At 47.0% G+C, this 25000-nt stretch overlaps 3 protein-coding genes across 3 annotated transcripts in view; 1 reads left to right on the forward strand and 2 right to left on the reverse strand.

Moving 5' to 3' along the window:
• LOC123766080 (extracellular matrix organizing protein FRAS1) overlaps positions 1–25000 on the reverse strand; it is a 368121-nt gene that overhangs the window by 194903 nt on the left and 148218 nt on the right. The gene's annotated exons all lie outside the window — the stretch shown is intronic.
• Positions 6325–15584, reverse strand: LOC138351649 (dynein heavy chain-like). The gene is made up of 3 exons (XM_069303659.1): positions 15570–15584; positions 6519–7449; positions 6325–6356 (listed from the first exon to the last, which is right to left on the reverse strand). Exons 1-3 carry the CDS (start codon positions 15582–15584, stop codon positions 6325–6327), a joined length of 978 nt encoding a protein of 325 aa, XP_069159760.1.
• LOC138351656 (mucin-2-like) overlaps positions 21939–25000 on the forward strand; it is a 25552-nt gene continuing 22490 nt past the window's right edge. Inside the window, exon 1 of the mRNA XM_069303670.1 lies at positions 21939–21994. Within this exon, the coding sequence (XP_069159771.1) occupies positions 21939–21994 (56 nt within the window). The remainder of the gene's footprint in view (positions 21995–25000) is intronic.

Raw genomic sequence — 25000 nt, forward strand, 5'->3', positions numbered from 1 at the left:
GTCTCATGAAGCTCACATCAGAACAACATTTACAAATTTGTATAAGGAATCATTCAGAACTGTAAATATCACGTACGTCAGACCAATCCTTGGAGCATGCGGCTGCAATTTCAAATGTTGATATGGCCCAATAGCCTCAGGAACCGGTTGATTGACAGTTGAAAGGTGGGACCAAAGAGACGAAGCTGAACACCCCCCCCCCCCTCCGCAAGCACAATTAGGGGAATACAATTAGATAGAGAGATACACAGAGGTGTACATGTGTACTGGGGCGTACATGTGTACTGGGGCGTACATGTGTACTGGGGCGTACATGTGTACTGGGGCGTACATGTGTACTGGGGCGTACATAGTGTACTGGAGCGTACGAACCCGATTCCATCACCGGAGCATGGAGCAGCGACGTCAATGCCATCTGTGAGTCCGCTTCCGAAACACCTCCACAAAATGGACGACGCCATCTGGTGGTGGCAGGATGATACCAGCAAGAGGCGCTAGATTCCTGTCCTAGTCAGCTCGAGAGGTAGTTGGTGCTGACCTCTGGTGAGGTGGCGCCTAGAAAATCAGAGCCATCTATTGTAGGAGGAGTTGTATGTCTATGTCAGAGTACATAAGTGGTATTTCTTAGTGTCCCATGTACTGACCAGTGTACTGATGACTTGTCTGTATCCACAGAGTCGACGTAGGGCTGCTGTGGTACGAGGGCAGTCAGTCTACCCAGGGCAGCCAATAGCTCTCTACTCCATTCTGCTTTACGGAAGCAGTGAGCCGCCGCTGAAGATGAACTGTGTAGTGTTCTACTGTCTGCCTGTGAAGTGGCAGTGACAGAATTCGGCGTATCCCGGGACTGACTGGAAGAGACGACCAACAGTGAGGTGCTACGGAGTGTAACCAGCTAGTTGCAAGAAGCTCCTGCCAGGGGGTTCGCTATCCTTGTACTTGTTCGTGTAGAGGCCCAGCAGCGGGAGGCTGATGTTCTCTGCCAGCACCAGGCTGGAGAGTGATTGTGGGCGTTCACAAGGAGCACATAGTGAGGCTGTGTAGAGGCTGGCCCGAGGCCAGGGTAGACTCGTTGGTGTTTCCCAGTACTGGTTGAGGACGGTACTGTGTTGAGGAAACACGGTAGCTGACAAGACTGCAACGATTGAGCATCGAGGAGCGCTTAGTGTCCTATGAGTGACACTAGTGTATATATCAGTGTAGAAATACTTCCTTTATGATTTTATGAGGTGATGGGAAAGTGATTATATGTGAATATATTGATTATTGATGGTGTCGTATTCAATGCAACTCTCCCATTGTTTTACTTGCATTACCAAACTCGCTCCTTGAAAGCCACTACTAACTAGGGGCCGGATACCAGAACTTTAGTTCCTCTAGCAAAGAACCCGGTTGCGACCCATTGTGACCGTAACACATGTGTACTGGGGCGTACATAGTGTACTGGAACACCGGCTGTAAAAGTCCTCACTATTTACCGGGCGCCTCCCTCCCCGTCCCACCAATCACGGCGCGGACAGACCTGTCATCCGCCAATCAGCTGCCGACCAATGACTCCTGAGCTGTAATAGTCTGAGGCGACGGTTTTAGCAGATGCTGCCTCGACGTCTCTCTTGGGCCTGCCTCACTCTTGGGCCTGCCTCACTCTTGGGCCTGCCTCACTCTTGGGCCTGCCTCACTCTTGGCCCTGCCTCACTCTTGGCCCTGCCTCACTCTTGGCCCTACCTCACTAAAGAAACGTTAAACATTACAATAATCATATAGAAACTTCACAAATATAACATGGAATATTTTAGCCACAGTCGGATCGACCGAGCTGTCATGTGGGGCATGTGGACAAGGACACGCGGGCATGCGGGCCGCTCCAGGAACAGCCTGAAGGATCAAGTCATGGCAAGTCAACCCCGCCCCCAAGCCCGGCTTGGGGAGTAGAAGTGGTGAACCCAAAGAGGCAGCCTCGCTTCTTGCAGGTCGGCGTTCAATCCCCAATGGTCCTAGTGGTTAGGCATGTTTCCTCTGTGCTATCTCAGATCCTTGTCTTCCAGGAGCTATACAGACACACTGGCTTGGTGCGTTATCATATTGATCCTATCTTATCTGCGAGTCTTTGAACGGAGCTCAACAGTGATGGGAAGGGTTATCTTGAGGTTATCTTGAGATGATTTCGGGGCTTTAGTGTCCCCGCGGCCCGGTCCTCGACCAGGCCTCCACCCCCAGGAAGCAGCCCGTGACAGCTGACTAACTCCCAGGTACCTATTTACTGCTAGGTAACAGGGGCATTCAGGGTGAAAGAAACTTTGCCCATTTGTTTCTGCCTCGTGCGGGAATCGAACCCGCGCCACAGAATTACGAGTCCTGCGCGCTATCCACCAGGCTACGAGGCCCCCTATGGATTACAATAAGGGTTACAATATTGGGGGAAGAATGTCTGGAATATCTTGTAAGACTATTTAATATTTTGATTAGACGCGCCCTGGTAACCTTTCCCATATTACCTCCCGTTCACATTATTATTATTATTATTATTGTAAGAGATGGAGGACGGGAAGGAACTGGGAGACTGGTGAAGGAAGATGTGGGAGGGAATACCGGGAGGGAAATTAAGACTCAAGAATTTCCGAGCGAGAATTCAGACACAGATAATTGACGTGAGTCCGTCCTGGTTCCAATCTGTAATGGGGCGATACATTACTATACCTGGTGACTGTTACGAGGGCGGGGGGGAGGCAAGAACCACTTCGCAGACACACCTGAATTGACGCAGTGGCTTTACGTCTTAGTGAAGTGCGCCGATAAATGATAAGGTGAGATCTAAAGAAACTAGAAGAGTGAGTTAGGAGAGATACCTTCACACCCCGCACCACTTAACACCCGCCACGCTGATGAGGGAGGAGGCCAGGGTGCAGGTGTGTAGGCCTGGCAGCGTGTAGGTGTGTAGGTCTGGCAGCGTGTAGGTGTGTAGGCCTGGCAGCGTGTGGGGTGTGTAGGCCTGGCAGCGTGTAGGGTGTGTAGGCCTGGTAGCGTGTAGGTGTGTAGGCCTGGCAGCGTGTGGGTGTGTAGGCCTGGCAGCGTGTAGGTGTGTAGGCCTGGCAGCGTGTAGGGTGTGTAGGCCTGGCAGCGTGTAGGGTGTGTAGGCCTGGCAGCGTGTAGGGTGTGTAGGTCTGGCAGCGTGTAGGTGTGTAGGTCTGGCAGCGTGTAGGGTGTGTAGGCCTGGCAGTGGGTAGGTGTGTAGGCCTGGCAGCGTGTAGGGTGTGTAGGCCTGGCAGCGTGTGGGTGTGTAGGTCTGGCAGCGTGTGGGGTGTGTAGGCCTGGCAGCGTGTGGAGTATGTAGGCCTGGCAGCGTGTGGAGTGTGTAGGTCTGGCAGCGTGTGGGGTGTGTAGGCCTGGCAGCGTGTGGGGTGTGTAGGCCTGGCAGGGTGTAGGGTGTGTGGGACAGGGTGTAGGGTGTGTGGGACAGGGTGTAGGGTGTGTGGGACAGGGTGTGGAGACAAATAACCGAACAAGAAGGCCTGACGACACTGACCCCAGGCCACCAAGCTATATAGTCGTAATGGCTTGGCGCTTTCCCCCAGATAACTGCCTCCCTCCCTCCCTCCCTCCCTCCCTCCCCGCCACCACCACACATGTGGCAGGCGCCAGCCTTACTAACTTTACTACTACTACCAACACCTATTACCTACTAGTAATACAAATAATATACAAACGGAATCAAAATATTAACAAGAGTAATACAATTATAATAAAAATAATATAATTATAATGTGTGATAAATTAATACTACAAGTAATAATAACATTAACAAATATTACTACTACTAATAATACATGACTGGCTGTATAATACAATATATTATCTGCACAATATAACATAGGAGGCGTTATATTATTATTAATATTGTACATATATATATATATATATATATATATATATATATATATATATATATATATATATATATATATATATATATATATATATATATATATATTCATGCATAATATAACATTTCTGTAAACACAGAAATACTTCCTATTCCTAACATTGTCCCTGACTATATAGCCATGAAATCACCAACAGTGTTGCTGATTTCGGGTATGGTGAGAGAACCGGGTATCGTGGTTCTCTGACGACGATCTCCTAGATGACTGCCCATCATCAGTCATACAGCGTCGAGGGCACTGGCTGCCCGAACTATGTTACGCCAATACCCAGGACTTCGCGTAAACGTGGAGAGTTCTAAGAGACATTACGCTATGGACCGAAGCACGATTCCACAAGGCCCAGGTTCGCCAGAATGCTCAGCCAAACATGAAGTGGACTGGCCATCGAGACGTCCCCCCCACTCTCGTATGTGAGTGTGCCGTCGATACGGTGAAGGGAAGGTGTGTGGCACAGTGCAGGCAGGCAGGCAGGCAGGCTCTTAACAGGGCATCAAGTATGGAGCGAGGAATGTGCCGTGTGAGGCTGGAGCCCGGTATGGGAGACAGGACAACCTCATCATCTCCACACAGTGCTCGATGGACCAGCTGATAAAATGGTTTCTTTACGGTTGTTGACGCGAAGAAGATCTTCAGGTTGGGTGAAGCATAATGTCTGGGTAACGACCAGACATTTAGGTGAGATGGAGCATAAGATCTGGGTAGAGCCGTCAGCTGTACTGACCACAGGGGCACTCCCTGTGGTTAATTGGAGAGTTAGTGTTATTGATGGATACGTATTGGCGTGTGTTGTCGCGAGGCCGTCGTTTATAATTGAGAGAGCGACCTCTAATTCCATCGTGTCGAAGTTTAGGTTGGTGGTAATTGTAATTTACGGTATCGAAGACGTTTGTATGGTCAATAAAGAAGGGGGAATTAATGGTTGTGGAGGCGAGAGTAGATCAGGTCAACCCACAGTGTCAACACTGGTACTCTCCTGGGATCAGAATCCACACTGTAAGGAACGTGTTTATGTCGAGTATTATGAGATAGACTTACAGCTGACTGTAATTCTCGCATCACTTTGATATTAGTAGATTATACATCGGGTTGTGGTTGTTTATTATCAATGGCCTCTACCCTCCCCCCCCCCTATCTTGCTTTGTTTGGCATCTCAAGAAAGAGCTGCGAGGAATTGATTGAAAAGTGCACACATAAGGAACTTTACAGTGTATTACGGCTGGAAATGTCACCGTCTTACCGACTTGGTCTTAAGTGTGTGTGTGTGTGTGTGTGTGTGTGTGTTAAGGAGATAATATCTGAGGGACTTATTGATGGCATATTTATATATAAACTCATATATACAACATGATTTCTTGTATGGTCTATTTACCACGGAAACTCAATGTCAACAGCTCACGTCCCTACTAATATACACACTGATCTACGCAGGAGATATAATATAAGTATGCAGGTTAATATGTATGCCAAATGACATTTCAAATTAAAACAGATGAAACTAAAGACACGGACGCATTGAGATACGGACTCCAATGCAGACATGGACGCCTAAAAATACGGACTCCAATGCAGACATGGACGCCTAAAAATACGGACTCCAATGCAGAGACGGACGCCTAAAAATACGGACTCCAATGCAGACATGGACGCCTAAAAATACGGACTCCAATGCAGAGACGGACGCATTAAGACACGGACTCCAATGCAGACACGGACGCCAAGGACATACACATGACGACCCTTGCCACAAAAACTGTTGATGGGGCGGCCGGGGCGTCACAAGACTGTCAACAGATAAACAGGAAGCACAAATTCCCTAAGACGTCGCCGTTTTTGTTGCTCTGTTGTACGGCATCGTCCGCGTACCGTCAGAGGAGGAGCTGCATGGAGAGGAGAGGAGAGAGAAGCGAAAACCGAGGAGAGAGAAACAAGAAGAGAAGAGACAGATAGAAAGGCGAGTAACGTAGACAAACGCATAGGAATGCAGAGCAAGACACAACCATCACAGTCACCTTGATCTGTGGGTGGGAGCTGGCTGACCTGAGGACAGACTTACTCAACGGGAGGGTGGGAGATGGGCTGTGGGAGGAGGGAGAGATGGGAGATGGGCTGTGGGAGGAGGGAGAGAGAACCTTAATGGTAATGAATGTGGTGCGGGCGTCGCTCCGTCAGTGGCTGCACAACATTACACCACACCATTAACCCCCTTCATAAACAATTACAAACACACGAGGAATTACGGGCTCACCATAGCCCGTGCTACATGGACACTTCGTTCTGAGTAGCTAAATCTAAGAAAACAACAACAACAAACGAGAAAGTAGCTATTGATATAGATAATGGCTCCAAAGAGTCTCCTCCACTTACGGGCTCACCATAGACCGTGCTACTGGAACTTCTTGTTCTGAGTAGCTGAATCTAAAACGACAATTACAAACAAACAAAGACCCTAAACAACAGAGTAAACATTGGAGGTTAACATTTTGTTTAAACTCCATCATACTAATTATATATAAAAACACAAAAATTCAAATCTAAATTAAAAAAAGGAAGAAAATAACAGCGAAAATGTAGGCGCACTCAGAGTAAGAACACGAACACTCAGAGCAAGAACACGAACACTCAGAGCAAGAACACGAACACTCAGAGTAAGAACACGAACACTCAGAGCAAGAACACGAACACTCAGAGCAAGAACACGAACACTCAGAGCAAGAACACGAACACTCAGATTAAGAACACGAACACTCAGAGCAAGAACACGAACACTCAGATTAAGAACACGAACACTCAGAGCAAGAACACGAACACTCAGATTAAGAACATGAACACTCAGAGTAAGAACACGAACACTCAGATTAAGAACACGAACACTCAGATTAAGAACACGAACACTCAGAGTAAGAACACGAACACTCAGAGTAAGAACACGAACACTCAGAGTAAGAACACGAACACTCAGATTAAGAACACGAACACTCAGATTAAGAACACGAACACTCAAATTAAGAACACGAACACTCGGATTAAGAACACGAACACTTAGATTAAGAACACGAACACTCAGATTAAGAACACGAACACTCAGATTAAGAACACGAACACTCAGAGTAAGAACACGAACACTCAGATTAAGAACACGAACACTCAGATTAAGAACACAAACACTCAGATTAAGAACACGAACACTCAGATTAAGAACACGAACACTCAGATTAAGAACACGAACACTCAGAGTAAGAACACGAACACTCAGACTAAGAACATGAGCACTCAGAGCAAGAACACGAACACTCAGAGTAAGAACACGAACACTCAGAGTAAGAACATGAGCACTCAGAGCAAGAACACGAACACTCAGAGTAAGAACATGAGCACTCAGAGCAAGAACACGAACACTCAGAGTAAGAACACGAACACTCAGAGCAAGAACACGAACACTCAGAGTAAGAACATGAGCACTCAGAGCAAAAGAACACGAACACTCAAAGTAAGAACACGAACACTCAGACTAAGAACACGAACACTCAGAGTAAGAACACGAACACTCAGACTAAGAACATGAACACTCAGAGCAACAACACGAACACTCAAACTAAGAACACGAACACTCAAACTAAGAACACGAACACTCAGAGCAACAACACGAACACTCAAAGCAAGAACACGAACACTCAGAGCAAGAACACGAACACTCAGAGCAAGAACACGAACACTCAAACTAAGAACACGAACACTCAAAGCAAGAACACGAACACTCAGAGCAAGAACACGAGCACGAGGAGTCATGGAATGTTATTTACTCACTACCCAATATAAAGGTCAGGCTGGAGAGTGCTCTCAGAGACACCGTTCTAAAAGGGACCGTTCTCTCCGAGTCGAACTCGTCGATAAATATGCGAAACCAAAACAGGGTGTCATCGGAAACTTTATTTGGCGAGTCAACACACACAAAGGGTAAATATGTAGTGAGTGGAGTGTCTCTTGGTGAGAGGCAACCATTCCTTCCACCGGAGTGGGAGGTCTTCGCTGACCACCACTACTACCGTCCCATCTGAGGCCTGGATGGCGACCCTCCTGGGATGGGCTGGGATGGGGATGGGCAGGAAGATGTCGAAGAACTCATGGTAAGATGTGTATCTGTAAGATGATTCTTTCCCAGCATCTACAGTCTACCAACTATCCTTCAACTAATCGTCAGGAGTTGAAGTGCAACCTAACTCAACGTATCCTAAGCTAACCTAACTCAACGTATCCTAAGCTAACCTAACTCAACGTATCCTAAGCTAACCTAACTCAACGTATCCTAAGCTAACCTAACTCAACGTATCCTAAGCTAACCTAACTCAACGTATCCTAAGCTAACCTAACTCAACGTATCCTAAGCTAACCTAACTCAACGTATCCTAAGCTAACCTAACTCAACGTATCCTAAGCTAACCTAACTCAACGTATCCTAAGCTAACCTAACTCAACGTATCCTAAGCTAACCTAACTCAACGTATCCTAAGCTAACCTAACTCAACGTATCCTAACCTAACCTAACAAACACAATAGCTACAAAATTGTGTTTCTTTCCATCGGATTCGATTCAGTTGGTCAGTTGCATTTTGTGCGTTTCTAGTTAGGCTAGAAGGTTGACTCTTTTACGGAGTGACAAATCAAGAGACCGGGCTGGAAGTTTATTACCACTGCACGACCAGTGGGCAGTGTTACACCCACCACTAACTACCTTACCAAACTATTGCTAGGTTGGTAAGCTAGGTTGGTAAGCTAGTTAGCAACAATCTTGCTTGTTACCAAGTTTGCAAAGCTTACCAAAACGGGAACAATTGGCAGCAAAGGACGCCATAGCCGACTTACCTCCATCCAGGATTCGAACCCGGGACCTCTCGCTGGTGAGGCGAGAATGCTAACAGCTCCATCACAAGAAAAGATGACTAAATAAAGATAAGGTGAGTGACTTTGAGGAGCGGCCAGGCGGGTGGGTGGCAGCACAAGGACCTATCACACCCCCTGTCCGTCCTCTCTAGCCTTCACAACGTACCTAAACTGATGTACTAAACTGTCCGAAACATAACCTAACCGACCACCCCGCCAACAGAAAACGAGACATCCCGCCAATTTTGCGAGCCGCTATGAGTTTTCAGTCCATCAGATTTTTGGCCTTTTTGGATTTTTTAGGCCCTTTTTTGACCATTTATACGTCAAAATGCTGTGTATTATTGGAGCGGAGGGCCAGTCACTTACTACCACCGTGGAGGGAGGTGCCGGGTAGCATGCAGCGCCACCTACCACATCCAACCAAACACTACAGTAACCACGGTATTAAAAATAGTACAATTACAGCTTAAGCAAATACGACAAGACAAAGCCTAGCGGCTGACAGACACGGATGGAATGGTAAGTGACTCGAGGGGATGAGACAGAGGAAGAACATCAAAAATGGGAGACAGTGAAAGTTGAAATAATACAGAATTATGGGTAATAAAAAATATTTATAACAGAAGAGGAGTTAGTAAATAGAACAAGATAAAGAAGTTAACTGTGAGTGAGCAAAGAGTGTGGAGGGGATGGGAAAGAAGAAAAAGAATGATAAAGTGTATACAAATTCAATAATAAGATGGGTAAATAAGCAGATAACATAAGATTAGTTGGAATAATATAATACGCACGGCAACCCTGGATATACTCCCAGACGTCTGATCTACACATGTTCCTGATCTACACATGTTCCTGATCTACACATGTACCTGATGTACACATGTTCCTGATCTACACATGTACCTGATGTACACATGTTCCTGATCTACACATGTTCCTGATGTACACATGTTCCTGATGTACACATGTTCCTGATCTACACATGTTCCTGATCTACACATGTTCCTGATCTACACATGTACCTGATGTACACATGTTCCTGATGTACACATGTTCCTGATGTACACATGTTCCTGATCTACACACCTCGATCAACCACTCCTGGGAAAGACTGCTGATGATTGATTAATAAAGATTAAGTCACCCAAGAGGTGGCACGGACATGAATAACCCGTAAAAAAAGACTGTTCTTGTTTGTTCCTTCTAATACGTCACCCCACACACGCCTCAGCCAATGTTAGCGCGGCGAAGAAAATGTCTCGTGCTCTGATTGGCTGATGCCTTCTATTTCTGATGTTCGGACCAATCGGATAAATGTTACGTGTCATCCAATCGATGATCTGCCGGGAAAATTGTAAAGGCAATCCGAAGCTTAACAAGATTATATATAATAAGTCCTTAATAACCCGGTCGGCCGAGCGGAAAGCACACTGGACTTGTGATCCTGTGGTCCCGGGTTCGATTCCGGGCGCCGGCGAGAAACAATGGGCAGAGTTTCTTTCCCCCTATGCCCCCTGTTACCTAGCAGTAAAATCGGTACCTGGGTGTTAGTCAGCTGTCACGGGCTGCTTCCTGGGGGTGGAGGCCTGGTCGAGGACCGGGCCGCGGGGGACACTAAAGCCCCGAAATCATCTCAAGATAACCTCAAGATAACCCTTCAAGTTGTTCTGACGCCATATGAGCATTTTAACACATAATCCTTTATCAAAAATATCTAATGAATATTAAATATCTGAATATTAACATACAGGTGTATGTTTACACCTGTAAACCTACAATGTATACAGGTGTCACAGGTAACCATTCTGAGCCAAAATAAGGATATAAATGCAGTGTTTACTAGTGACACCAGCGCCACACTGCGGCCATCCCGGGAACTCAGCAAAGTAAACACTCTTGAACACCTCATCAGTCCGCTCGGTATCACAATGTACATTTTAGCCGGAGTAATGTTTTCCTTCAATACTTGTTGTGTATAATGTTCAGAGGCAGACCTATCTGCTGGTGTTTGCTCTGTGGCAGAGATATCACCATTAATGCTGAGGAAAACAAACATGGCTTTTATGATTAAAGCTGATGGGGGGAGGGGGGGGGGAGGCGTAATAGTGGAGGGAGGGGGTGGAATGATAGTGGTGGGGGGTGGAATGGTGGGGGAGAGGGTTAAGGGATAAATTGGTAAAAGGGGGGGGTTAGGGGACGGTGGGGAGGGGGGGAGAGATGGAGAAGGGGTGGGAGGGAGCGAGGAGGGGATAGCATGCAGGATGGGCATGGATGAGAAGATGGGGGAAGGAGGGCAGGGAGATATGGAGATAGGGGAAGATTTTAAGGTGTCAGCAAGGCGGACAGCCCGCCTGCTAACATAACTCTATATTCCACATATCTCAAACTTTTCCCTTCACCTGCACCTCTCTATAATCCTTACTCACGAAAAAAATAGAAAGCCTGAAGGTCATGGGGAAGAGGGGTGGGGGAGGGAGGGAGGGGGGGGGCGGGGGGGGGCGGGGGGCGAGATTGGCGAGATAGAAAAGTAGCAGGGGGGGGGGGGGGGCGGGGTGTATAGGACACCGGTAATGTCTCTAGTGAGGGTTGAGACAGGCATGTCACTCGTACTCCCAAAACAAACTGTCCAGTCTTGACCTTTCCAATGCTTCATAGTCATATTGTTGATATTCAACAGTCTCATTAAACTGTCACTTAAAAGTGTACAGCCGTAAGAAGAAAGATCTGCTCTCAGCTCATACCTCCCGCTAAGATCTAGAGACAATTAAGAGAACAGAAAGTTGGTAAGATGTGACGTAAATGAGAGCGAGGAGTCTTACTTGCCCAGTAGCTGCCACCTGCTCTTCCCAGCACCAAGCTGCAGTCTTACCTGAAAGTAAAACAGAACAAAATCAATAAAGTAAGCCGAGACTCGGTAACTAGTAAGACAAACATCTCCCGACAGGAAATAAAACAACAATGACTAATAAGCTCCACTAAATCCCAACATGTTCAGTGGCGCCACGAAGCTAACGAAGGTCCTGATAACGCTAGAACTCGGCCTCCTCTTTTTACATTTCCCAACCACTTGGGCTGCACGGCAGAGCGACGGTCTCGCTTCATGCAGGTCGGCGTTCAATCCCCGACCGTCCAAGTGGTTGGGCATCATTCCTTCCCTCCGTCCCATCCCAAATTCTTATCCTGACCCCTTCCCAGTGCTATATAGTTGTAATGGCTTGGTGTTTCTCCCGATAGTTCCCTTACCTTCCTCTTTTACATCATACCTTGAGGTTACCTTGAAGAGCTTCCGGGGCTTAGCGTCCCCGCGGCCCGGTCGTCGACCAGGCCTCCTGGTTGCTGGACTGATCAACCAGGCTGTTAGACGCGGCTGCTCGCAGCCTGACGTATGAATCACAGCCTGGTTGATCAGGTATCCTTTAGAGGTGCTTATCCAGTTCTCTCTTGAACACTGTGAGGGGTCGGCCAGTAATCATAAACAAATCGAATTATAAACCCCCAAAAGCATAACCATTCCCTTACATCTTGGAGTACGAATGCCAATTTTATACTTTTTATTTTCTACCTAAAAAAAAATTCAAGGAAATATTGGGTTAAAATAAACATTCCCCCAAAGAACCGGCCAAGCGAGACGAGGCTACAAGAAGCGGGCTGACTCAACTTCCAGTTCACGTGAGAACATTAAGCTTCTTCAAGCTTCAATAGCGTGGTAAGCTTCAAGTTTGAAGGACCCAGCAGCAGGACTGTTGGGCCAAGCTGGGAGGATGCTATAGCGGAGTAGTCTTCGCTCCAAGCTGTTCAGCAATACCCTGTCGGTTATATTACCCGATATTTGGTTCCATATTTCTAATTCAATATTTATCCTGACATTTTCTGAAACTCAAGTTATCCCATTTTTATCTATTGTTTCGTTTTTAAATTGAACCCATCCTTCTAAAATGATAGTATCTATAGATAGTACTAACTATTTGGTTCAAGGTACTAATATGTAGTGTTGGACCACTAAAACATTTACTTTTCTACGTTTAATTTCATAGAGCCCGAGAAAATAGCCTAAAAAAAAAAACTTACACATTCCTAGGCCTAGTATAACACATATATATGTATTACATTAAGCCTAAGATATCATGCGTTAAGCCTAAGATTACTAAGACAGGTTAGGTTTGGTTCATTAGATTCATTTCGTATTTAAAAGAATGTCATCTGTACTAATTAAATAATACAAGTGGCGAATATTCTGGTGGTTCAAACGCTACACATTAGTGCTGTGGACCAAATACTTGATATAATTGCTGAAAAGTCTACACTCTACCACTCATCCCCCTTCATCATCCTCATCATTATCATTCCCAGCAGCAGCATCGTCACGGTAATCACGCGAGGCGGAGGTACGAGGAAACAGTAGGAGGAACAGTACTGGGGAGTGAGTGTGTGTGGACGACAGCTCACAAGCACTCACCAAGGCGGGAGACGCAGCTGAAACAACGCCCCTCAAGAACAATAAATAATCGCTCGCACATCCATCCACTCGGAGGATACTGCTACTGCTGCTACTGGTACCTCCTCCCCCCCTCTCACACCACAGTGGTCGCTACCATTGTTACTCCTGCTACCTCAGCTACTGCTGCTACTGGTACCTCCCCTCACACCAGTGGTCGCTACCATTGTTACTCCTGCCACCCCCCAGCTACTGCTGCTACTGGTACCTCCTCCCCCCCTCACACCACAGTGGTCGCTACCATTGTTACTCCTGCCACCCCCCAGCTACTGCTGCTACTGGTACCACTACGAACGTATAACTACTACTACTACTACTACTACTCTTTCTAAAGACACTGCTGTTATCGTCCTGATTTCCCAGCAAAGAAACAAATAACCACATATGATGCTCCGACACCTTCGTCTCTAGAATGTGTGGCTGTTTTTTGTTTGTTTTCTTACCAGTCAGAGGCGTGAGGCGCTACCGTATCTTAAGTGTCATATACCCGCAGTTCAGGAGAGTATAGTGAAATAATATCCTGCAAATTTACCAGCAATATTCCTTCTAGTTCAATTAACTTTCTAGATAGCCAGCTAGGCAGCAACCAGGAGGCCTGGTCGACGACCGGGCCGCGGGGACACTAAGCCCCGGAAGCACCTCAAGGTAGCTCAAGGTAGGCAGCTCTCGGTGTAAACAACATTACCTTATAAGAGTACAGACAAAAATCCCCCGAATAAGAGCACATTAGAAGCTTCCACAGACACAACGGCACTTACTGACACCATGAGAGGCGAAGACAAGGAACGCATACATACACATGGGATACACACGAGCCATAGAGACATAGATATTGTGGGTACACTAGGTGGGTGGCGGGGTGGGAGAAGGGGTGGGGAGGGGGGAAAGGGAGACAGACAGCTGTACACCATGGGAGGGACGGGTGTAAGAGAGGGAGTGTGTGTGTGTGTGTGTGTGTGTGTGTGTGTGTGTGTGTGTGTGTGTGTGTGTGTGTGTGTTGAGTGAGGCCAGCAGCGGTGAGGTCCTCTTGCCGCTTGTTGCTGTTTTATTTCTCGTATCCCAACACCTCTACACACACACACACACACACACACACACACACACACACACACACACACACACACACACACACACACACACACACACACACACACACACACACACACATCTGTGTGTGTGTGTGTGAGTCATAACATGGTATACATAACATCTGCGGCACATGCGAGGCTGGCTAACATCAGAACAACCTTCAGGAACCTGTGTAAGGAATCATTCAGAACCTTGTACACCACATGGGTAAGACCAATCCTGGAGTATGCGGCCCCAGCATGGAGCCCGTACCTTGTCAAGCACAAGTCGAAGCTGGAAAAAGTTCAGAGGTATGTCACTAGACTAGTCCCAGAACTGAGAGGCATGAGTTACGAGGAAAGGCTGCGGGAAATGCACCTTACGACACTGGAAGATGGAAGAGTAAGAGGAGACATGATCACTTCCAACAAAATTCTCAGAGGAATTGACAGGGTAGATAAAGATAAACTGTTTAACACGGGTGGTACGCGAACAAGGGGACATACGTGGAAACTGAGTACCCAAATGAGCCACAGAGACATTAGAAAGAACTTTTTCAGTGTCAGAGTAGCTAACAGATGGAATGCATTAGACAGTGATGTGGTGTAGGCTGACTCCATACACAGCTTCAAATGTAGATATGATAGAGCCCAATAGGCTCAGGAATCTGTACACCAGTTGATTGACAGTTGAGAGGCGGGACCAAAGAGCCAGAGCTCAACCCCCGCAAGCACATCTAGGTGAGTACAACTAGGTACACACACACACACACACACACACACACACACACACACACACACACACACACACACACACACACACACACACACACACACACACACACACAGTCACCACAGCCAGCACTCCAGACAGATACAGTTACAAGGGGTCAAGCAGTCAGCAAGGGGTCCAAATGCCACAGCACACAGCTCAAAGGCTTCCATATTTCCAGTCATAACAAACAGGACCCCCTCCCCCTCCCCCCTTCCACCGACCTGTGCAACAAAGACACCTTTGTGAGCCACCAGACTCCCGGAAAAGAAGAGGGAAAAGAAGAGGGAAAAGAAGAGGGAAAAGAAGAGGGAAAAGAAGAGGGAAAAGAGGAGTGAGAGAAAGATGAAGGGTGGCGGTGGTGGCAGGTTGTGAGAAGAGGTCTCTTTATGAGTCTTTACAGCAAGACTTACCTGGTCTTGGGCCATGCCTTATATCACCTTATACCAGAGCCTTATCTCGTCTGCCACCTCTTATACGGGAAGGGCTTATACACCGAGGGTTTTACGGAGGTCTTACCTTCCAACATCTGGTTTAGGGACCCAATCACACCCTTCCCTTCTATTTTCTCTCCCATCCATCCCTCCCTCTCTCACCTCTCCCTCCCTCTCTCTCTCTCACCTCTCCCTCCCTCTCTCACCTCTCCCTCCCTCAGCATGTGTGTATTTACAAACTTACACGAGATCTGCCAATAAAATCATTATAATAATACTAATTGACATTTACAAATTATACAAAATATTATACAGTGGTTTAATAATTGTTACAAGCGTTTGGGGAAAATGGCGACAGTTACACACATCTATATCGCTTGACTGTCTTTTTTTTATTAATACATTAGGTACATCTGCATTAGTGCAGCTGCCCTAGACTATATGGAGTACAGTGTGTCAAAAAAGCTACCTACGTGATGCTATAAAATCCCCATCACACAGGATGGTTAGTCATACAGAGGCATGTGATAGGCAGTCTAAACTGGCAGACTCCGGAAGCATTTTGAGGATATCATCAACACAAGATTGAATAAGGTAGCAGTGGTAATACAAGTCCCCATCTCGCAGGATGGTTAGTCATACAGAGCCATGTGTTTAGTAGCCTGCACTGGCAAATTTTGGGTACACTGTGAGGATATCTTCAAGAACACGAGAGTGAATAAAGTAATTGCAAAGCTCCAGGTACCTCATGCCAACTGGTCTGAAAGGTCTAATAACTGGGCATTCAGTGATGTAGTGCGGGAGATCATGCCGTAGTTCCTGCTCACAGAGTTTGCAACTGGAGTGCTCAGGATTGGGAGACCCGTCACCTGCAGCCACCTGCCACAGGTAACGGTAACCCAACCTGATCCTGGCAACCACTGTGTCGCACTTACTAACGCTTCGATTAATAAATTCCAGTGTCTTATTTGCCTTATTACGAACATTTATGCATTAATTTTTTGGTTTTAAATTTTTACTAATCATAACTCACAGATCCCTTTAGCAATCCAACTTCGCAATCTCAACACCATCTAGCTCGTATCTTGTAACTCTATCATCATTATCTAACCTCATAAATCTTACATTTATCAGCATTAAACTGCAACTACCAATCTTTTGACCATTTCAAAACCCTGTTTAGAGCGTCTTGAAGTGAAAGTGAGTCTTTTTGGGAGTTGGGAGTCAGTAATTTCTTTCATGATCTAAGTCTACGGTCTTCGAGAGCCAACTTTCAACAACAAGTGAACCTCAGTCTAACACTTGAGAGATCTCAGGTCTCTCGCAGGTATTCTCTTGACACTTTACACATCTCTGGTGAGAAACTTATTCCCAAAGACGCTCAATAAATAATCATAGACACATAAATGTTACTAAAGTGCATAACGTTGATTGTTAGCTTGTTGTTTAACAATGATGGGAGGTGACAAGTGCTCACCTCGACACTTGGGAGGTGACAAGTGCTCACCTCGACACTTGGGAGGTGACAAGTGCTCACCTCGGCACTTGGGAGGTGACAAGTGCTCACCTCGACACTTGGGAGGTGACAAGTGCTCACCTCGACACTTGGGAGGTGACAAGTGCTCACCTCGACACTTGGGAGGTGACAAGTGCTCACCTCGACACTTAAGAGGTGACAAGTGCTCACCTTGACAGTTAAGGTGTCAAGAAACAACAGACTGTGATACAGAAGTACAATGCGTCAGTGTCAATGAGTGATATAGTGATATATATATAGTGAGGTGAGTGATATAGTGATATATATCACTGTATACCTCTCTAAGTGTCTTATAAGCAAGATATAACGCTTATACTCACACAACTATTTAGTAAACGCAGGCGATGAGTCACAATAACGTGGCTGAAGTATGTTGACCAGACCACACACTAGAAATTGAAGAGACGACGACGTTTCGGTCCGTCCTGGACCATTCTCAAGTCGATTGTGAGAATGTCGAATCGAATCGAATCGAAGTCGAATCACAATCGACTTGAGAATGGTCCAGGACGGACCGAAACGTCGTCGTCTCTTCAATTTCTAGTGTGTGGTCTGGTCAACATATTTAGTAAAACTGTCTCCAAGGCAGTAATTATTCATATTAGTTTTCATGAACGCCCAAAATAATTTCCCATACAGAGTACAATTAAATAATAAATTCATATTACCACGTAAACAAATGTGTTAGCATCAAATGAACAAATCCACAAGAGGCGTGATGAGGGGTTCGAAAGGCGCGTCTGGGATCCTCTCGAACGTAGATTCGAACCCTCATCACGGCCCTTGTGGATTTGTTCATTTGATGCATCAAACTATTGTGATTTCTGTGTGTTATTAGTATCAATGCACCTCCGAGTACGTACACCTCAAAATCAATGTAAACTTGAGACTTTAGAGTGACAGGTTAGCATCTCCTCCTTCATGTCCAGACAAGGGCTAGACATGAAGGAGATGCGAGCCAGATCCCGGCATGTTTACGGGACATCCGGCCCCCATAAACCCCATGATATCATCAGCATGTGTGACGCTGGCACACAGAAGAATAGCATTTAGGAACCTAGGGAAGGGGACCTTCACAACATTGTTCACGATGTACGTGAGCCCCATTCTGGTGTATGCCGACCCAGCATGGAACCTCTAACATCTAACAAAGCATAGAGAGATTGGTAAAGATCCAGAGGTATACAACGAGGCGCCTTACCATACGAGGGTTGAACTATGAGGAACAGCTAAGGTACATGAACCTCTTTTTATTTACTATTTTATTTTTTTTATTTGGGAGAGCGCGTAGTAAAGATGTTGGAAGTACAGGCGAAGGAAAAGTTATAGAAAGGAGGAAATATAGTGTGAGTTATGATAGTAGGCGGGCTGTCCGCCCTGCTGACACCATGTGAGGGTGTTTGGTAGCTAAGTTAAGCTTGCTCCCTCATCTTGTGAGCTGTTTGTAATGTTCTTCATGTGTATTTCAACATATATTGATGTTTATAGATGTTTATAGATATAGATATATATTGATGTTGACGTTCAAGTATGTGTCTCATCTTGGAACTATGTATCTTTTGAGGGGCTTTGTTTCCGTCAAGTAAATCTAAGCTCCTGGACCACCAAGTATGGGACTGAGGCGTCTCATCTTGGAGTACACTTTCCAGCATCGGTGTCTTCTAAGATGTCGATGGTGTCCCACACCCTGGAGGCTTGCTGCTGTAGTCTGATGGCTGCGTGTTCAGGAGTTCATGTCGCTCCTGGACTGTCTGATCATATGGTGGACGGCGGTGTTTTGCTGCTCTTCTTAACGTCTTATACAGATGGCATCGCGTTAAGGCGTGAATCTTTATTTCTGCTCTATTGATCTTGAGTCGACACGACGTATGTGTTGAACCTCGCCACACTAGGGAAGGGAAGGGCAGGGAGGGGCGATGGGACGGGTGACGTGAGGTGGAAGAGAAGAGGGAGGTGGTGCAGCGGGAAGGGAGAAGAGAGTGGACGAACACAAGAAGGGAGGGAGAGAGTAGTGATAACGTGAGGTTGATTGATTGATTGACGAAGATTAAGCCACCCAAGAGGTGGCACGGGCATGAGTAAGTGGTAGATGTTTGGAGTGAATGTGATCTTCGCTCGTGAATGGATATACTGTGTGCTGAGCGGGCATTTAAACTGTCACTCCTTACTGTGTGGCAATAGGAGGGTGATTGATGATTGATGAAGATTAAGCCACCCAAGAGGTGGCACGGGAGGAGGGAGATATATAGAGGGTGAGGTGAGGAGTGGGAGGAGGTATAGTGGGATGGGGAATGGGTAGGGGAGGCAAGGAGGTACATTGGGGGAGGGTTTACCTTGGGGTTTAGTGAAGGGGAGGGATGAGGTAGGGGGAGGGGGAAAGAGAAGAGCTAGTGTGAGCGAGGTCGGTGTAGCGATTACGGCCGACGGCGCCTGATTCATCTCCCGCGTCGGAAGCCCCAGCATCCCAACCTTCAACACCGTATATGTCTGGTGTGTGTGTGTGTGGCCGGGTGTTACACCACCACACACTTGTCTGGTGTGTGTGTGTGGCCGGGTGTTACACCACACACACTTGTCTGGTGTGTGTGTGTGGCCGGGTGTTACACCACACACACTTGTCTGGTGTGAGTGTGTGTGTGTGTGGCCGGGTGTCCATACACCTGTTTTCACATCTGCAGGACAAGAGGCAGGCGTAGTTTTGTCAGTGTGTGTGTGTACTCACCTAGTTGTACTTACCTAGTTGTGTTTGCGGGGGTTGAGCTCTGGCTCTTTGGTCCCGCCTCTCAACCGTCAATCAACAGGGGTGTGTGTGTGTGTGTGTGTGTGTGTGTGTGTGTGTGTGTGTGTGTGTGTGTGTGTGTGTGTGTGTGTGTGTGTGTGTGTGTGTGTGTGTGTGTTATATTCTTCTCCTGCGAGTCAGGTGTGAGTGGGGTGGGGGGGGGGCTCAGGCGTGTGGGTAATCAGGCTGTTGTTGTTGTTATAGATTCAGCTACTGGGAACAAAAAGTTCCAAGTAGTACGGGCTATGGTGAGCCCGTAGGGGGTAATCAGGCGCGTGGCCACCACCATACACAACTCACAACTCCCCCACACCCCCTGATCACACAACCACACCCACAGGAGGTGTAGGCATGGCTGCCACGAGCCAGGACAGAAGTGTTCCGGTCGAGCACCCGCGTTCAACTCTCTATGAAGGAGCTCACTGATAAGCGCGTTTTCCCTATACGACGAGACGCACACATATAGCTTTATAAGAACAAAAAAATGTTTAGAAAATGTTGCAAACAGATCATCTTTGGCGAACACACACACACACACACACACACACACACACACACACACACACACACACACACACACACACACACACACACACACACACACACACACACACAACAGTAGTGGTTGAGGGCAGTGATTGAAGCCACCCCCCACGTGACGAGACTGGCAGACGCCCCATCACCCGCCGTCAACTGTCAATTATCACCACCATCACACCTCAGCCCGCTAATTACATCACCATACATACACCTGTCAAGGCAAGGTGACGCGACTCCTGCCAACACCTGGCTCTCTCCCGGATGATATGGCAGGTGTGCAGTCAGGTTAACATGGGAGTCGAGCAGTCAAGTTAACATGGGTGACGGGTGACCCTTATCAAATACGCCACACAACCATCTGGGTGACGTATTTGCAAACTGTGTGTGTATATGTAGGGCAAGCTTCAGCTCCGGGACTCCACCTTCTAGCCTCCCGTGACCTCAATTACTTTCCTGCGTTTCATCTTACTCTCCCTCACTCTCCTATCTCTCTCTCTCTCCTCTCTCACCTCTCCTACCCTGCCCCCTCCCGCCAGCAGCTGTCAGCGCCCTGCAACGCCGACAGACAGCGAGAACCATCGCCGTCTCCGATCATCTATCTGATCACTTCGAGAGAGATATACCACATTCCGAACAAGGCGCCCACCAACACCGTTCGGGCGTCGGGACGCACTCATGCGTATACTGCTACGCCATGAGGCTCTTCTCATCTCCCCCTAAAACACAAACAAAAAACAATTGAGGTCCTCGAAGAATTTAAGACAGGGCACGTAAAATGACTATTTTATTTTTTTCTAGGGTGTACTTTAACGCGAAGTTTACGATAGGTGGGAGTTACAAGGTGTGTTGGATGTCTTGGGTGTGACGATGTGTTGGATGTCTTGGGTGTGTGTGGATGTCTTGGGTGTGACGATGTGTTGGATGTCTTGGGTGTGACGATGTGTTGGATGTCTTGGGTGTGTGTGGATGTCTTGGGATGTGACGATGTGTTGGATGAGAGGGTGACCAGAGCGGAGGACCACACAGCAAGTGAAGAAGCAACAGACCAACACAGCTAAGCTTAGCTGCTTGTGTATGGCCAGCTGGTGGTGTTACAAGCGACATGCGGCGCATACTTCACGTTAAGTACTTGTCTAATGTATATAAATATATACGTGTATATAAATATATACGTGTATATATATATATATATATATATATATATATATATATATATATATATATATATATATATATATATATATATATATATATATATATATATATATTTATTTATATACGCGTATATGTATATAAATTTATCGGTTGGCTTTCAAGTAATTATTGCAAAAGTTATATTTGAGTATTAAAACCTTTTTATGTGCCAAGATAGTTAATATCTTTGATCATTTTAAATACTTGTGTTAAATCACCTCTTATTCTCTTCCTGTCAACACCAAATCCATATCGTTCTTTTAAACGGATTGATTAGGATTTATCTTGAGATTCTGGTATGACCTCGGCGTCTCAGGGCTCGTCCTCCTCCTACAAGAAGGTTCCTACAGGAAGGTCAGTCATGGTATAGCAGACATGTGGATCTGCGGGCCGCTGTCAGCAATAGCATGATGGACCAAACAAGCCTGGCTCCAAGCCGGGGTTGGAGAACAGATTATCTCGCAACAGACTACACGTAAATCTCTTTTCCTTCGGCGCCCTACACCTTCCTATTTGTTATATTCTCTCTCGGATGAAATGTATATGCAATGTTGCACACAATGTATATGCAATGTTGCACACAATGTATATGCAATGTTGCACACAATGTATATGCAACATTCCAGAATATTGGTTCGATCCCCGGTAGAGGTTATCTTGAGATCTTGAGATGATTTCGGGGCTTTTTAGTGTCCCCGCGGCCCGGTCCTCGACCAGGCCTCCACCCCCAGGAAGCAGCCCGTGACAGCTGACTAACTCCTAGGTACCTATATACTGCTAGGTAACAGGGGCATTCAGGATGAAAGAAACTTTGCCCATTTGTTTCTGCCTCGTGCGGGAATCGAACCCGCGCCACAGAATTACGAGTCCTGCGCGCTATCCACCAGGCTACGAGGCCCCCTACAACAAAGGTGGAAACAAATGGGGCAGAGTTTATTTCACCCTGAGGCTCCTGTTCATTAATGACAGGAACTGGAATGAGATCTCGGGCCTCGACACTTGAAAGATCTCCAATGACTCCTAATATATTTCACCGGACTCGTTACAAGGATGTCAACTCCTAACTCTGCTTATATCCACAACTATCGTTCCCAGATCTTTGACTTTATTTAATCTATTTATATTTTGGGGTTAGGTTATGGAGCCCCGTCATCCAGGTGACGTTGGTTCAACGTTGAATCGACGTCAATTCAACGTTGATTGCGTTGAATTTCGGTATTATGTCCACTTGGCTTGTGTTGTAACATTTTCACTACTGCTCACGGGATGGGTATGGGGTCCACTACTGCTCACGGGATGGGTATGGGGTCCACTACTGCTCACGGGATGGGTATGGGGTCCACTACTGCTCACGGGATGGGTATGGGGTCCACTACTGCTCACGGGATGGGTATGGGGTCCACTACTGCCCACGGGATGGGTATGGGGTCCACTACTGCCCACGGGATGGGTATGGGGTCCACTACTGCTCACGGGATGGGTATGGGGTCCACTACTGCTCACGGGATGGGTATGGGGTCCACTACTGCTCACGGGATGGGTATGGGGTCCACTACTGCTCACGGGATGGGTATGGGGTCCACTACTGCTCACGGGATGGGTATGGGGTCCACTACTGCTCACGGGATGGGTATGGGGTCCACTACTGCTCACGGGATGGGTATGGGGTCCACTACTGCCCACGGGATGGGTATGGGGGTCCACTACTGCCTATGGGATGGGTATGGGGTCCACTACTACCCACGGGATGGGTATGGCGTCCACTACTGCCCACGGGATGGGTATGAGGGTCCACTACTGCCCACGGGATGGGTATGGGGTCCACTACTACCCACGGGATGGGTATGGCGTCCACTACTGCCCACGGGATGGGTATGGGGTCCACTACTACCCACGGGATGGGTATGGCGTCCACTACTGCCCACGGGATGGGTATGGGGTCCACTACTACCCACGGGATGGGTATGGCGTCCACTACTGCCCACGGGATGGGTATGGCGTCCACTACTGCCCACGGGATGCATATGGGGGTCCACTACAGCCCACGGGATGGGTTTGGACTGCATAATACATGAACAAAACATAAAATTAATCAATGCTGGTTATCCAATAACTTGTCTTTTGCTTCTAATATATATCTTTTTACATTTATCACCATAAAACACGCTTACACCTCCTTAGACAACTGGCGGCCCGCGGGCCAAGTGCGGCCCCTCACGCCATTTTTCATTGGCTCTTTGACAGACTCCGATGAATGATAAAAAATATACAAATAAATCCATACATTATATTGGTGTTGTTTCACCGGTATACGCATATCCCTCCCCCCCCCCCTGGTCATGAGGGGACGAGATATGTATACCTGTATACATACCTGTATACATACATGTTTGGTCCAACATATGCGAGTCATGTTTGGCCATGTAACTTGCCGTAAGAACCACCAGTGGTTCTTCCTTCACTACTCATCACAGCGCTGACTCATCACTCTCACTACTCATCACCATCGTTGACTCATCACCCTCACTACTCATCACCAGTGTTGACTCATCACCCTCACTACTCATCACCAGCGTTGACTCATCACCCTCACTACTCATCACCAGCGTTGACTCATCACCCTCACTACTCATCACAGCGTTGATTCAACATCCTCACTACTCATCACCAGCGTTGACTCATCACCCTCACTACTCATCGCAGCGTTGATTCAACATCCTCACTACTCATCACCAGCGTTGACTCATCACCCTCACTACCCATCACGTTATAACACAGAATTGAATTGAATTGAACTATCAGGGGAAACCGCCAAGCCACTACGACTACATAGCACTTGGAAGGGGGTCAGGATAAGGATTTGGGATGGGACGGTTGGCAGGAATGGTGCCCAACCACTTGGACGGTCGGGGATTGAACGCCAAAAAATTCAGTTCACTGTTTCAGGTATAAGGAGGCGCGGCCAGATGGCGGAACGGTATGATACTGAAGGAAGATAGCAGCAGTACGGAACGGTATGATACTGAAGGAAGATAGCAGCAGTACGGAACGGTATGATACTGAAGGAAGATAGCAGCAGTACGGAACGGTATGATACTGAAGGATGATAGCAGCAGTACGGAACGGTATGATACTGAAGGAAGATAGCAACAGTACGGAACGGTATGATACTGAAGGAAGATAGCAGCAGTACGGAACGGTATGATACTGAAGGAAGATAGCAGCAGTACGGAACGGTATGATACTGAAGGAAGATAGCAGCAGTACGGAACGGTATGATACTGAAGGAAGATAGCAGCAGTACGGAACGGTATGATACTGAAGGAAGATAGCAGCAGTACGGAACGGTATGATACTGAA

This window comes from Procambarus clarkii, chromosome 5, assembly GCF_040958095.1.
Source record: "Procambarus clarkii isolate CNS0578487 chromosome 5, FALCON_Pclarkii_2.0, whole genome shotgun sequence".
NCBI lineage: Eukaryota > Metazoa > Arthropoda > Malacostraca > Decapoda > Cambaridae > Procambarus > Procambarus clarkii.

Bases quoted from the DNA above. Each gene is read 5' to 3' on its own strand.
- LOC138351649 (XM_069303659.1), bottom strand. The intron at 6,357-6,518 runs GTGCGCCTACAT...TTGTCGTTTTAG, and splicing joins TGTTCGTGTTCTTACTCTGA to ATTCAGCTACTCAGAACAAG.